The sequence below is a fragment of the Micromesistius poutassou genome (genome assembly GCF_964030765.1).
Source record: "Micromesistius poutassou genome assembly, chromosome: 4".
NCBI lineage: Eukaryota > Metazoa > Chordata > Actinopteri > Gadiformes > Gadidae > Micromesistius > Micromesistius poutassou.
This window is the reverse complement of record NC_140274.1, coordinates 20,866,068-20,881,483: the sequence shown is the minus strand read 5'-3', so window position 1 is coordinate 20,881,483 and position 15,416 is coordinate 20,866,068. Positions and strand designations below refer to the sequence as shown.

Genomic DNA, 15,416 nt, shown 5'->3' with positions numbered 1-15,416 from the left:
AACGTTTAATCGAAAAATAGTAATCGCAATGAGCTTTCGTATTTGCTGTTTGTCTAACGTTACACCCTAAAATAATAAATAAATAACCCAAACAAACCCGTTTAACATAGATACATTTGGAAAGCTGTTCTTCTTAGACCAAATGATGATACAAAGCGGATTGCGGAACCTAAAAACTGCGGACCACACGTTTCTACACGGATCTATTTTCCGGGCACACCCGCCGAACACAAGAAGCACTACTGTATCGGCCGTGCGATTTTTAGTTATCCGAGTTTCTAAACAACATAAAGCTAATGCGCCATTAAAACATCCTACATTAAAAATCCTTCCATAAAACGGTGGCCCTGCGTGCATTGACCCCGTCCTCTCCTCCTCCTCCCCCGATGTCCTGCACACTGGTAAGCGACGCGGGGGCTCGGGTCCCTCTGGCGGACGGTCGGGCTGTGATCCTGGGCCGGGGTCCTGAGAGCGGCGTCGCTGACAAAAAGTGTTCCAGGCACCAGGGTAAGAGTGAGTCTCACACTCACTGGAAACTTATCGGCCTCTTGCAGGGGATGATGGCCATTTTTAGCCCACCTTCACTATTGATACTATTGCTCGGGTACAGGTTTTGGTATGAATACTGGTTCTGGTAGGGTGATGATCATGTGTGTGCCAAATAATTGATTGCAAAAGTAGACGTTTATGTTGATATGTCACCTTTCTTTTTTTTTAGTTAAACTGGTGGCCTGTTACGAGAGAAAAGATGTACTCATCACCCAGGTATGAGATACACGCCTCTTGTATCAACGTCCACATATGATGTGTGATTGTTTCCATGCATATGTCTGGATCCTAGTAAATCTTGCTGTCTTGCAGCTGGGCCCCAACCCCTGTTTCCTGGACAGCGAGAAGCTGGTCAGAGGACAATCTGGAAAGCTCTGCCAGGGAGGCACCCTCTTCTTGGTCAACCAGAGTCATCCGTTTAAACTCCATTACAATTCAAGCTCCAATGGAAGCATCTCCAGCGGCGCACAGGGGAGTCTGAAAGCAAGCGATAAGACCAAAGGAGCAAGGAACGGAAAAGGGAAAGAGACGTCAACAAGCCTCGGAGCCAAACGCAGTATCAAAGATTTCTTTGGCTCCTCTCCTGTGAAGGTACAATATAGTAATAATAATAATAATAATAATAGGTTTAATATATGTAATTTGTTTTCTTTTTTCTTTTTTGTGAATATTTTTTTTTTTTTTTTTTTGTTTATTGTATTTTCATGCTTTTCATTTTTTTTTGTATTTTTGATATGTCTGAAATAAATTGAATCAAATCAAATCAAGGTACAATATTGTGTTGATTGTGGATATATATTATCCACAATCAACATACAATTCAAAGATGAAATTGGACCACATGCAATAAACCAAAGTATTTGAGAACAGTGTCCTACATAGTATAATGTTTGTTTGGTTTCTGTGTGTGTGTGTGTGTGTGTGTGTGTGTGTGTGTGTGTGTGTGTGTGAATGTTTGCAATGAATGAAGGGTGGAATGAGTTTTTGTTTATGATTAATGAGGCACCGTACTGGAGTAGCTCTCCAATTGTGTTGTATAGTAAGATGCAATGACCATAAAGGCATTCTATTCCATTCTATTCCATTCCATTCTATTCTATTCCATTCTATATGTTTTTCACACGCAGTCGTCTAAGAGGTCTCTGAGCCCGGACGGGGGCTACAATGACACGAAGCGCCAGAGGAGAGACGAGGCAGACTCCGACACCCGGGGAACCAATGAGAGACAGGAGGATGAGGAGGAGGAGGAGAGTGTGGCAGAGGAGAAGCTGAGGCAGCTGCAGAAGATGGCAGAGAAAGCCACGATGGGGGGCGGCGCCAATGGCTCTCTAATGGCGGCGTCTGCGTCTGCATCAGCGCCTTCGTCGTCTTCCTCGGTTTGTCCAAAGAGCCACTGGCAGCAGATTGGGAACCTGCTGCTCTACACCGCTGCCGGGGTCAGGGGCAGCGACAAGGTGAGGAGAAACCTACTCCGAAAGGAGCGCACTGATCACTGGGGGTGATCAAAGCCCTCTCCTCTGCTGCACTCAAACATCCGTCACCAGTGTAGGTGATGAAAAAGAAAAAGAGGACTTCTTTGCACCGCAATACGCAAGCAGACTGCCATGAATGTAAACAAAGCTGCTATAGCACTTTGGGGATTTGTGATGAGGTGTTTTGCGACAGTATTTTTTGTACGTCAATTCACTGTTTTGTTTGTCCATGAACTCTGTACTGAGTGACGCACATTGATTCCAAAGACAAAATGATGTATTGCCATTGTTTGCATTCGTAGTGGGCGGTAGGAAGTAGTAAAACAAGGAGGCCATTTTGACACATTGCATTGGTAATGGATGTTTTGGTGAAGCCCGGAGTTGCGGCTGCGTTGGTTGATCACCCACAATGGTTTTGTCCTTAATGATGGGACCCACTGCACTAGTTTGGTGTATATTTTACAGTACGACAGGAATGCATCACCATCGAAATGCCTGTAGGCCCATTCCAAAACAATGGGGTTGTATTTCTATCGTCTGAATCTAGTTCAATGATTTGCTTGTATTGTACATGAGATGTTTTTCTAGTTGATATACTCTTTATCCTCTTCCAGATTGCTGGGTTTGATATAGATGGCTGTATCATCACTACCAAGTCTGGCAAAGTATTTCCTACAGCACCAGATGACTGGAGGTAAGCAACGCAATTCTGTCTGAGTGATGGGTTGGTCTAGCTCTCGTCTATGTAGTTCACCTCACTGTCTTGACTTTGTTTCTTTTTTGTGTGTATCATTGATAGGATTCTTTTCTCAGAGATTCAGCCCAGGCTGGCTAGCTTGCTGAAAAAAGGACACAAGGTAAGGACGAGTGACATTGCAGTAGAACTCGTTGCCAGCCCTCCTCCTTGTTGTTATTACAATACATGAATGTAAAGGCCCAGGTTCCCGTTTGTATAGCCCTGTGACAGCCGAGTGGTCACCCTAGTTACCAAGCCGGTGTGGGCCTCACAGCAAGGGACTGTTAAAACAGTAACACCTTTTAAACAGATTCCTTCAAGTACACTACCGTTCAAAAGTTTGGTGTCACCCAGACAGTGTCATGTTTTCCATGAAAACTCCACACTTTTATTAAGCCGTTTTCAGCTGTGCTAACATAAGAGCCCAAGGGCTTTCTAATCATCACTTTTAACACGAATAGCGCAACAATGTAGCATTAGAACACAGGAGAGATGGTGGCTGGAAATGGGCCACTGTACACCTATGTCGATATTCTATTAATTAATCTGTCGTTTCCAGCTTGAATAGTCATTTACCGCAATAACAATGTCTAAACTGTGTTTCTGATTATTTAATGTTCTCTTCATTGAAAAAAAACGGTGCTTTTCTTTAAAAAAAATAAGGATATTTTTAAGTGACACCAAACTTTTGATGGTGTCACATGCTGGCTCTAGCATGAAACATGAAATGGGGGAGACCACGCCGTTTCACAATAATAAAGAATTTATTAAAGTAAGAAGATAATTTTACAGAGAATTAAATTGAATAAAGATAAAGAAGTGTGGTGTAAATCAGTTAAATGTAAGTAACCCAAAAGTGTCATGCAAAGTCAGTCTATGTGTAACCAAACAAAGGACAAAGAAAACCAACACGCCGGGAGGAGGGAGAGCTCCTGACTGTTGCAAATGCAGGCTTTTATCCTGCTGCAAATCAGGCACACCTGAACTGCATCACCTATTAAGGGAGAGAGAGGACAGGCAAACAAAACAGCCCGGGTGGAGTCAAAGCAAGGGTGGAGTCAACGACTCACCAGGGTCATCACAATGGGTAGTGTAAAGGCCCAGGTTCCATCATGTTTAGCCCCGTGACAACCGAGTGGTCGCCCTGGTTACCAAAGCGCTGTGGGCCTCGCATCAAAGAACTGTTAAAGCAGTAACACCAGTTTTAAACAGATTCCTTCAAATACTTTCCTCCACCTCCACTTTGTTTGCAGGTGGTCTTCTTCACAAACCAGATGGGGATCGCCCGTGGCAAGCTGAAGCCTGACGTCTTTAAGTCCAAAGTGGAGGACATCCTCCGTAGCCTCCAGCTGCCTGTACAGGTCGTTCATGTTGTTCTACATGGCCGGCGTCAAACATACTGACTGACGAGCCACTGTGCACTGCGGCCGACGTCTGTATTGTGACTGTGTGATGTGTTTGTGTGTGCTGTGTGTCTAGGTGTTCGTGGCGACGGGTCCAGGAATGTTCCGTAAACCGGTAACCGGGATGTGGACACACCTGTGTGAAAAGGTAAACTTCAGTGAAATAGGAAATGGAAACCACCTAAAAGTGAAATAACGCTCATAAAAATGTTCTAGTCAAGAATCAAACCACGCTGTGTCCCTGTTCTGCAATATTGTTTTTCTTTGCATCATTTCGATCATGGGAGCTTTTTTCCTCCCCTCAGGCAAACAGTGGCGTGACCGTTGATCGATCTCAGAGTTTTTATGTCGGAGGTGAGTTTACACGAGGACTCACTGTATCACGCATGCATGCACACACACACACACACACACACACACACACACACACACACACACACACACACACACACACACACACACACATATACACACACACACACACACACACGTGTGACGCTGTCCTGCTATCTCTTCTCCCAGATGCAGCGGGCCGCCCGGTGAACTGGGCTCCAGGCCAGAAGAAGAAGGACTTCTCCTGCAGCGATCGCTTGGTGAGACCCGTCTCTGTGTCCATCCTCTCACCCTACCACTTGACTTAATCCTCGACCCCCATGATAGGGGAGCTGCTTGACCCATTCTGGTCTTAAATAAGGTGGACTGAGTCGTCATAACGCACAAGCCCAACCTGGTATTTTAACACAAAGCCTCAAGGATTAAATTAAACTATGACTCAGCACCTGTCCTACCCCCTCCACCCGTTCCTGCTGTTCCTGTCGTCGCTCTAGTTTGCTCTGAACCTTGGGCTCCAGTTCCACACGCCTGAAGAGTACTTCCTGCGATGGAAGAGCGCCCCCTACAGCCTGCCTGAGCTGGACCCTGTGAGTGATCTCTGCAGTGTACAGAATGATTGAAGAATGGCAGTATTTGATCAGACCAATCAGAACCCCCGTAGTGGGAGGTATACCGACACATTTCTGCATCACCTGTGCTAAACCGTGCGCCATGGGCGTCTCGTCTCGAACCCCCAGCGGAAGTTGGACTCCAGGGGCCGGCTGTACGACCCGCCCAGCGCCTGCCTCACCTCCGACCGGACGGAGGTCATCGTGGCTGTGGGCTTCCCTGCTTGTGAGTGTTGACAGAACACCGAAACGATTGGCCGAGTGTTAGTGGGGAGGAAACGAGAGCTCCACTGGCCACGCAGTTTATTGGCTGCTTTTTAATATTTCCAAACTGCGGGATACATTTCTAAACATCTATTTTAATCCATTGGGATGCTTTTGTAAATGTGAGACGTCTCCGGTCAATCTTCTCTTGGTTTGAATCCCCCACTTGTTGTCTCCTTATTTTCTTTGCTTTTTTATTTATTTTATTTTTTATTGCAGCTGGGAAATCCACTTTCTTTCACACCCATGTTGTTCCAAAGGGCTATGTTTACGTTAACAGGGTGAGTGCTTCCTCTACTGGTATTTACAATTCAGCATGTCGGATTAAAGGCATGGTTTGTCCGAGTCACCTCATGCAACAATGTTATTACAGCAAATGGACACTAGAGGGGGGTATATTTCAACTACACAGCCGTGTAATATGCCAACGTCTTCGGAAAATCTCAGAATGAGGTCACCCAATATTTTCAAAAAATGTTATACTACTGAAGTGTAACAAACTTTTAAAAGGCAGCGCAATTACACAATCTCAATGTTTATTAGGATCAATGCTAAGCTAGGTTAGCGTTGGCCAACAACCACACGGAACGGTTTCAGAGCTATGTCACGCACACGTCAAATGCAGCCCAGCATCCACATCCCGATGATGAGGAAGTCATTCCTAATGTCCTGCTTTACTTTCGAGATCAGTCATATTTTAAAAGGCAGCGCAATTACACAATCTCAATGTTTATTAGGATAATTGCTACGCTAGGTTAGAGTTGGCCAACAACCACACGGAACGGTGTGTAACTGCTTTACTTTCGAGATCGGTCATATTAAGATAATATTAAGAAAGATGATTCTGAGCAGTGTTGTGCAAGTTCATACTTCACATGAAAGTTCAGTTCATCCAAAAGAAAGTTAATAAATTCACGTTCATAGTTCACCAATTCAGTTTTGAACTAGTTCATGTTCAGTTCATTAAGTTTTTTTTAGAAACAGAAGAAAAACAGTTGGAGTGAGTATTCTGTGCTTATCTTTTAAATGAATCCTCTCCATTACCTGCTGCCCATCACTACAATCTCAAATTGTTGTGGATATTATTCGTACACCTGTTTCATTCATCACAACTAAGTAACTCTATTTAATAATCATGTCATCTGAACCTAAGCATCAATTCAGAATGTCACAAAATCTGAACTAGTTCAAGTGCAAGTTCTTTAGTTAAAAATACGTTACGTTCAGTTCAAAGTTCATAGAAAAATGAACTTGTTCAATGAACTAGTTCTTTTGAACTTTTCTTTTGAAGTTCATGCACAACACTGATTCTGAGTTGGGCTTCCTGTGTGCGTGCTCCGTCAGGACACCCTGGGCTCGTGGCAGAGCTGTGTGACTGCATGTGAGCGCGCTCTGAGGGAGGGCCGAAGCGTTGCCGTTGACAACACCAACCCGGACCCAGAGTCGCGCAAAAGGTATTCTACGAGCCGTGTGTGTGTGTGTGTGTGTGCGCACGCGTGTGTGTGGCTAATTCTTGATGTGATTTCATGTTTTTTTTCTTTTATTTCCAGATACATAGATGTGGCCAAAGCATCCAGTGTCCCATGTCGCTGCTTTCACTTCTCCACATCACTGGAGCAGGCCAAGCACAATAACCGAGTATATACCTATCTCCCTTGCTCCTTATAGGGCCTCCCTAAGTGAGCTTCCCCTCTCGATAGCTTTCAGGCTGGTCAAACGTTGTGTGGGGAAGAACTGACCGCATTTTTCACTTCCTGTCGCTTTGCAGTTTCGTGAGATGGCCCCGTCGGATGTCAAACACGTAAAGGTCAACGACATGATCTTCCATAGCTACAAGTGAGTCTTTTACTGGCTGGGAAGTCCGCCTGTTGCCCACCCCCCCATCCCTGCTGTGCAGAGCTGCGTGGTCTATGGCTACTCGCATGGGAAGTTATGAAAGATCCCCCATCTGCACCAGCGTTCTGATTGAATTCATGCTTGTGTATTCCGTACGTGGATGGAAATGGGTGTGTCCATTTCAAAGAACCTCCCGGTTGTATGAGCGGGAGGAAGTCTGGTTTAGTTTATTAGGGTTAATAGTTTGGCCGATGGGATTCTTTTTATATTGGGCCTACGTGTGACGATCTTTACCCTCTCCTCTAACTCCACGCCCCTGCTCAACAGGAAACACCACGTGGCTCCGGAACTCTCCGAGGGCTTCTCCGAGATCCTTCAGGTCCACTTTGTCCCCGACTTCAAAGACAGCCAATCAGAAAGCCTGTTCAGACTGTTTTCTGAAGGCTGATTGGCAGAGATACACTACACACGCTATCAACAAGATGTCATGATGTCACTGTGCACTAAAAGCCGATGCTTCATACAACAACCGGTGCATTAACAACAAGTTTTTCCGTCGCTAGTTTTATGGTTGTTCATTAATTGACATGCCTTCTTGACGAATTAACAAGAAAACGTCTAGCTACCAGAACCTTTGTTAACCAGGACTTCAGTGTGTTGATGTGGTTACAGAACTGTCTGTCCTGGGAAAAAAGCATTTGTATTATTTTATGAAAATAAAGACCTCAAAACTTGGGCCATTTTAGACAATTTTTTCAAGCTCAAACACCCCCCTAACTTGATTTATTTAAGATTAGGGAACACGCACAAAGTGTGAGGCAACCTGTTGTATTTGCCTGTGGTTTTTTTCTCTGCCAGAATGACATCAGCTGTAGAGGCTGTGGGTTACAGTCATGAGACTTTGCCTATATTTGCATGTCCTCCTTACACCCTCTAAAAGGAAAGAGGGAGGCAAGTGAGGGGTGGACCGTGCGGAGAGACAAACGTGCTGAGCTTGTTGCCGCGAGAATTCCAGCTACTCCCCTTCTGCTTTCTTCCTCACCGTGTGTGTGTGTGTGTGTGTGTGTGTGTGTGTGTGTGTGTGTGTGTGTGTGTGTGGGCGTGGGCGTGGGGGTGGGGGTGTGGGCGTGGGCGTGTGGGCGGGCTTGGAATTTCGTCATTTCAGGGGCAAGGCCATTTGGCCTTCCCGTTCACATTTTTTTTAAGGGCACAAAGGCCACATTACAGGGCACAAAGGCCGTTTGGTTCAATTACGCTGGTTTTACCTTTCAGATTAATACCTTAACATTCTCATTCACCAAAAAACATGAATTATGTATTAAAACATTTGTTTCAATTTAGAAACATTGAAAAACATGTCATATTGTAAAACATTGCATTTAGAGATACTGAGAGAGAGAGAGAGCGAGAGTCTTTCTGCTACAGCCACCACTGTGACCTAAACAGAAGTATCAGAGATACACTTTCTCCTGACACAGTGCAGTCATAGTTACTCACTACTTGTTCCAAAAGATAACGGTAAGTAATTATTTGCGTTACTGTAAAAAAAAATAAAGAAAAAAAAAGTAGCTTTGTAGATGCGTGTGTCGTTGTGAGATGCTTCATTAAATTAGAGTTGCTTACAACGTCTTTGCTCCTGGACATAATGTACACTTTACATGCACGTTCTTGCCTTTGACCTCAATGAATTAGTGTTTATATCTCCACCTTGAAAATGCCAACTTTTCATCGGATCGCTCCGGACCTCCGGACGCTCCGGTCATTTAACTGTCAGTAACGGTAACGGCGTTAAAAAGTAATTAGTTAGATTACCCGTTATTTTAAACGGCGTTATTACAAACACTGCTGAGGAGGCTGGTTGACGTTCTTCTTTCATGTGATGTTGATACTTCACCTGCGCGGTTCGCGAAGTTGCGCATGTTCTATTTTGGAGCAATCACAGCAGAGCAATCGCTCTGATCCACAGACACGGGACTAGCCTCCTACGCGCACTAGGATGGTCGTAATTCCTTTCCATCACGCGTCACTAGCGTTGTTTACACTGGAACTTTGACAGGGGCACAAAGGCCACTTGGCCGTAAATTGAACATTTTTTCACAGGGCATCAAGGCCAAAGTGCGGGGCAACGACGGCCATGGCCGTCGTGGCCGTCGTGAAATTCCCACCCCTGTGTGTGTGTGTGTGTGTGTGTGTGTGTGTGTGTGTGTGTGTGTGTGTGTGTGTGTGTGTGTGTGTGTGTGTGTGTGTGTGTGTGTGTGTGTGTGTGTGTGTGTGTGTGTGTGTGTCACAGTGACGTAAGCAAAGAAAACTGTTCCTGGAACCTTGCATCAACCAAGCGCGTGTGTGTGTGCTTATGTATATGCATGTCTATTTATGTAATTGTGTATCATGGTGTGTGTGTGTATATATATATATATATATATATATATATATATATATATATATACATACAGTATGTGTGTATTTGTGGCTGTGTGCTACTCTGTGTGCGTCCCTGCATGTGTGTGTGTGTGTGTGTGAGAACATGTGTGGGTGTAATATACCATCACATCTTCCTTACTTAAATTATGTTGTCATGTGTGTAGATTGTTCATAACATTGTATATTGTGCAGAGATTGTAAGAAATGCAAAACTGAGATAATTTCCAATACAAGTCAAGCCAATTTATTTATGAAGCAAAGAACAAGGAGAGTGGAACTACATGTTGGCATTCTTGTTAGTAAGTTTCCTTCTGAGTCATCATCACACCACCTCATCGGAAGTTTAAAGAAACGCCCCCTTGGCAAAGAACACAGCACAAGTTGAACATAATCCAGAAATCAAAGCGACAGGAGAATAACATGCATTTATATATTCTATATCAAACAGGGTTGATTATCTTGATCCTATATATATATATATTTATATTTATATTGAGTATATTAAGTTTGAAATATAATTTTAGCATTTTATATATATATATATATATATATATATTTTTTTTCCATAGTAAGTCCATAGTAGTGGATTGAATTCAAAGCATACATATTAGATTAGATTAAATTCCATAATAATATTCATTCATATGCAAATGTGACTCCAAAGTGCACACCCTGGTACAGCAAGAAGAGCTTCCACAGCAGCATTGCATATACCTCTCATGTTGATCATCAATCACTGTCCTATACATGACTGGATTTATATTATAGTATTCATTTGAACATTTGGAACTCACAAATTTGACATTTACACATTTATGGAACCGACGGCGGAGTCAACCATGCAAGGCGACAGCCAGCTCGTCAGGAGCAGTGAGGGTTGAGTGTCTCGCTCAGGGACACACCGACACTAGGAGGAGCCGGGGATCGAACCAGCAACCTTGCAGTTACAAGTCAACCTGCGCTACCTCCTGAGCTAAGCTGACCCCCCCCAAAAAAATATATAAATATAAATAATAAATAATAGTATAGTATCTATAAATATATCTATAAATAATAAACGTCACACACGTTCACCAATTAGGATTGCTTGGCCTGATCCACTTGACCAACCTCATCATAATAACTAGAATGCATTTCGTCCTAACGAACTGCGAGAGTGTGCTTGCTAAAATGCTAACGTCAGCGCTAACGTCAGATCTAACATCACCGCTAACGGCAACTGACGAAAAACGCCCAATCTGGCAACACTGCCTGCACTAATAATAATAATATACTTTATTTAATATGATTTGTCTCATATATAATAATAATAATATAATATTAATAATCATTTAAATATCACTTTTCAAAACCAAATTTCAAAGTGTTTCTACAAGCTATAATATCTTTATATTACTATATGGATATATACTATTCTAAATACATGATCAGATATCTCACTGGACCAAAATCACTCCAAAGTGTACACCCTGGTACAGCATTAAGAGTCTGCCAGCTTCCACAGCCAATAGAACTCAACCTTAGGCTCAACAAGCTCAGACCGAGCTTGTTGCGAGCATTTCAGCTACTTCCCTTCTGCTTCCTTCCTCAACAGGTGGTTTGTTGAAACGACACGCGGTCCTGAACCGCTCCAAACAACTGTAGAAAGTGTTAGAAAGTGAAAAAAGTGCATCATCATAAATAAACATGTAAATACGTCTACCATATCTAAACGTATAATTTGAAGGAAAAAAAATCTCTTATTTTAAAGGATAATTCATAATTACTGGCAGCGATAATGAAGAGGACATTTGACTGTAATTTAAAAAAAAAAATGTTTGTAATACCTGTTTTCTTTCTTTCTGCAGCAGACCACCGCAATGACCACCGCAATGACCGCCACAATCCCCACCGCAATCCCCACCATAGTCCCCACCGGAGTCCCCACCGTAGTCCCAACCGTAGTCCTCACCGGAGTCCAGAATCCAACCGGGCTGCTGCTTGTGGGGTCAATGTATGCTACAAGCAGAAATACATTGAAGGGTGATTTGCAGAGCCTCTGAATCTGAATCATCGCATACCGGTAGTATAGACCACACACTAATGACTAACAGACTTCCTCAAGAGGGTTTGCTTAACTCTGTTGAACCCTTATGATGTCTGTGAACTTCAATCAATTGAATCTACCGATTTGGGTGTTGAATATCTTTTGGGTTTAGGTTTGGCAAACGCATGAACGTTTCTGACCAACTAACAATTTGTTTCAGATTAGCTGTAGAAGTACAATACTGACAGGTCAAGTTAATTGTACAGCCCTCCAAAGCCTTCAGTTAGATGACCAAACAACAGGAACAACCAAAGTTCAGTAGAAAAAGGGAAAACATTTAGAATAAAAACATATGTTAATTGTAGACATTCATAATCGACCAGATAACTAAGACAGAAGACAATAGGTTTGCATGTTGTAATTTGAGGAGTTGGTGGAAAGAACGCATCCCTACGTTCAGGTTCCTGTGCAGCAGTGCAGTTAGCTGTTGAAATAAACATGAAAACAATAAATACAACTTCAACCAACCATTTAAATAATTCAACTCTATACTCCTTTTATCCCTAAGATCTTGGTTCCACCAACACATCAGATTACGTAACAGGAAATTGTTTTGGGAAAATATTTTGTTTTACATCCAAATAATGTTTACATTGGAATAATATTTTAAGCAAAAATACACTAATTTAAAATTAAACACATATGTTTCTCTCTGATAATAATCAAGTATAAAAATAAACTCACTGTGGCAGCAGGTTCGGGGGTTAGGGTGCTACAAGGAGAGGAGAGATGAGAAAGGAACATGTGATTTACAGGAAGTAAATTCTTCAAGTCAACTCTTTCTGGAACCACTTTCTGGAACCACTGGCTCAGAGTATGTAGTGCTTGGCCCTTGATTCTATGAACATCCTTACTGTACCGACAGCGATATAGTGTTTCTCTTTCTTCTGACAAAAACGCACGCTTGTCGCTTTGGATTAAAGCGTCTGCTAAATAAAGTCAATGTAAATGTAGAAGTCAGTGCAGGCGGCTCTGAGCACAAGATTTATGAGCCCGAGTTGAGTCTGAGTTGATGTGTTTCACTAATCTATCTTCCAATTTGGTAGTGTTGCAGTTTGGAAGTTGTAAAACAGATTCAGTTGCATTGATGGCTTCTAGCTGACGTCAATACCTCTTTATTAAGTATTGCAATTGCAAAAGCAACATTTCTGTTTCCTGTTTTCACTCGGACCAAACACTCTACTGAATATAGATCTATATTCTCCCAGGTGTTATCCAGTCACAAAGCCAAAGATTGGGTATCAGATGGCCCCTTATATTCAAGGGTCTATTAATGATTGACCTGTTGTTTGTTGTTTAAGTAATAAGTAATAAATTAACAAATTGTAGTGTCAAGTCATGTGTTGGATCAGAATGTAACAATAGCGATTTATTTTTCTTGCGGTAACATAGCCTTACATCCTACTTTTCAACTATAGGCCAGATAAATCTGCAGAGAGAAACTTAAAGTACTAAGGTTCTCTTACCTTCATATCGCAAAAAATTGTAACACAGATGTTCTTCTGGCATTCAGGCAAAGTGAGAGAGGAGTGAGACGAGGATACACTTCCATTATTGGGTTTGACATGATCTGCCAATACATTTTCCTGTAGTTCAAGCATACAGGAGGAAGGTGTAGGACTTTTAGATATGATTGACAGCACTATATTCACTCAAATTGTTTCATGCCTTAAAAATGTGGATTGAGTGGATTAGTTACGGGAATACTATACACCTTAATTCAACTAAAGACATCACAAAAATATCTTCTTAGTTTTGCTCCAAATGTATTTCATGGTCTTGTGCCAAATCATATAAGAACGCTATACTGTAGACATCCCAGAATTCAAAATGACGTCGGTCTGTATGTCACTCCATGTCAAATTGCGGTGCAAATTTGCTTCTAGAAATGGCTAATAAGTCAATGCTTTGGAGAAGTGAAACAGATAAAAAACCAACTGATACATTTCTCAAAAGACATTAACCCCATGATAACTAAAAAATATAATTGTTATGTCAACATAAGGCCAATAACAAAGTAGGCTATCAAACTCATTGAATAAAATATTCAGCTACTAATTTAATATCAATCACAATCATTCAATAATCCAGTAATCCACAAAAAGAAATGTTTACTTACATCAGAATCAGCCCAGTTGTATTCACACGTTGCATGGCTGGAAGCATTTAGGATGTTGTACATCGTTGTTTTGCCCTGAAGGGTGACTTTGCACTGGTCACCAAATACGCCAACTGTAGATGACAGAGAAAGGGTCAGTCTTACTATATTGTGCATCTATAACAAAGAATATAACGTGAACAACAACATGAACCTTTGTACAATCTTGCATATCCTTGAACAAATTTGATGAATGAACTTGTAATCAAGTGGAAGATGTACATCTGACACTGACGCACATTCAAAGGTAGGCCTACCAAATACAAATACAAAAAACATAACCTGCCACGACAAAGAAGAAAGAGACGCGCAGAGCCTGTGGCAGGGCATTCAGACCATCACGGACTACAAGCCCCCGTCACAGATCTGCGACGACAACGTCTCTCTGCTCAACAACCTCAACAGCTTCTTTGCACGGTTTGAAGCAACAAACAACACAAGCCCACAGAGAACTCCACCCCCCCTCCCTCTCACTCCGAGTTCGTCCGTTTAAATTCCTGGGGGTGCACATCAGTGAGGACCTCTCCTGGACCACCAACACTCACTGCATCACTGGCGAAGAAAGCCCAGCGGCGCCTCTACTTCCTCCGCAAACTGAAGCAAGCGAAAGCTCCCCCCACCCATCATGTGCACTTTCTACCGGGGGACCATTGGAAACATCCTGTCCAGCTGCATCACAATGTGGGGCGGAAGCTGCACTGATACAGCAGGAAAGCACTGCAACGCATAATGAACACAGCTGGAAGGATCCTTGGTGCCCCACTTCCTTCCTTGCAAGACACATACATCACCCGCCTCACCCGAAAAAGCGATCTCTTGCACTATTACTATTATACCATACAGACTGAAATTGCAGCTATTTTACTGACTGCCTTTTTTTGCACTACCACAACTTAACTTATACAGAAACGTGTGCTGCTACTTCCTACATATACATAGTAGACTCTTATATTTTATTGTCTATCTTTTTAATATTAGTACGCTTAGTGCACTTCAATGTTTACTTTCAGTGTTAGGAAATGCCTTGTCAAGGCATTCCCCCTGCAGGGGAAAGACCAGGGTGTACAGAAGAGAGTGCTGGTCACAAACCAGAAGAACCTGTGTGCCCTGTGGGAGCCACACCTTACACCAGGTGAGCGGTGACTCAGCCTCTGTGCAGTCACTTTTGAACCTGAGACTTGACAACCTGTTCCTCTCTGCAACGTTGGGATATTATGCAGGAGCATTTAGTTGACCCTCAAGAATCGGTCTATAACCAGACGGGAGTGCAGAATAGACGGTGGGAAGGCCCTCCGGTACCAAATGCTTTAATCTGTGGAACCCTTGACTGCACTTACCACGCCATGGAGAAATAATTGGGAACAAAATGGTAATGGACGTCTTTCTCTCTTCATGGCACGGACTATGCACTGCTAATGGATTATTATTCTCTTTAACCAGAAATTGCGCAACTGAAGGACACCACAGCCACTGACGTGATGCCCCACATCAAGCCTTTCTTTACGCGCCATGGCAAACAAGACACTGGACCTCTAAAACATACAGATTCC

General features: G+C 42.8%; 3 protein-coding genes across 3 annotated transcripts in view; 2 read left to right on the top strand and 1 right to left on the bottom strand.

Moving 5' to 3' along the window:
* The window catches only part of LOC311341747 (uncharacterized protein), a gene marked incomplete at its 5' end in the record, with an annotated part of 386,212 nt that overhangs the window by 319,355 nt on the left and 51,441 nt on the right, over nt 1-15,416 (top strand).
* LOC311341753 (uncharacterized protein) overlaps nt 1-15,416 on the bottom strand; it is a 361,346-nt gene that overhangs the window by 327,283 nt on the left and 18,647 nt on the right. The window lies entirely within an intron of this gene.
* On the top strand, nt 232-7,937 carry pnkp (polynucleotide kinase 3'-phosphatase). Its single transcript, XM_084466557.1, has 17 exons — nt 232-507; nt 719-765; nt 862-1,140; nt 1,677-2,003; nt 2,636-2,715; nt 2,821-2,878; nt 4,011-4,118; nt 4,237-4,308; nt 4,466-4,514; nt 4,683-4,753; nt 4,988-5,080; nt 5,231-5,327; nt 5,585-5,646; nt 6,710-6,819; nt 6,916-7,003; nt 7,134-7,201; nt 7,529-7,937. Exons 1-17 carry the CDS (start codon nt 387-389, stop codon nt 7,647-7,649), a joined length of 1,851 nt encoding a protein of 616 aa, XP_084322683.1. The 5' UTR covers nt 232-386; the 3' UTR covers nt 7,650-7,937.

Excerpts from the sequence above, each read along its gene's own strand:
- pnkp (XM_084466557.1), top strand. The coding sequence starts at position 387 with ATGTCCTGCACACTGGTAAGCGACGCGGGGGCTCGGGTCCCTCTGGCG. Across the intron at positions 4,754-4,987 it reads TCTCCTGCAGCGATCGCTTG|TTTGCTCTGAACCTTGGGCT; the intron begins GTGAGACCCGTC and ends TCGTCGCTCTAG. Across the intron at positions 5,328-5,584 it reads GGCTGTGGGCTTCCCTGCTT|CTGGGAAATCCACTTTCTTT; the intron begins GTGAGTGTTGAC and ends TTTTTATTGCAG.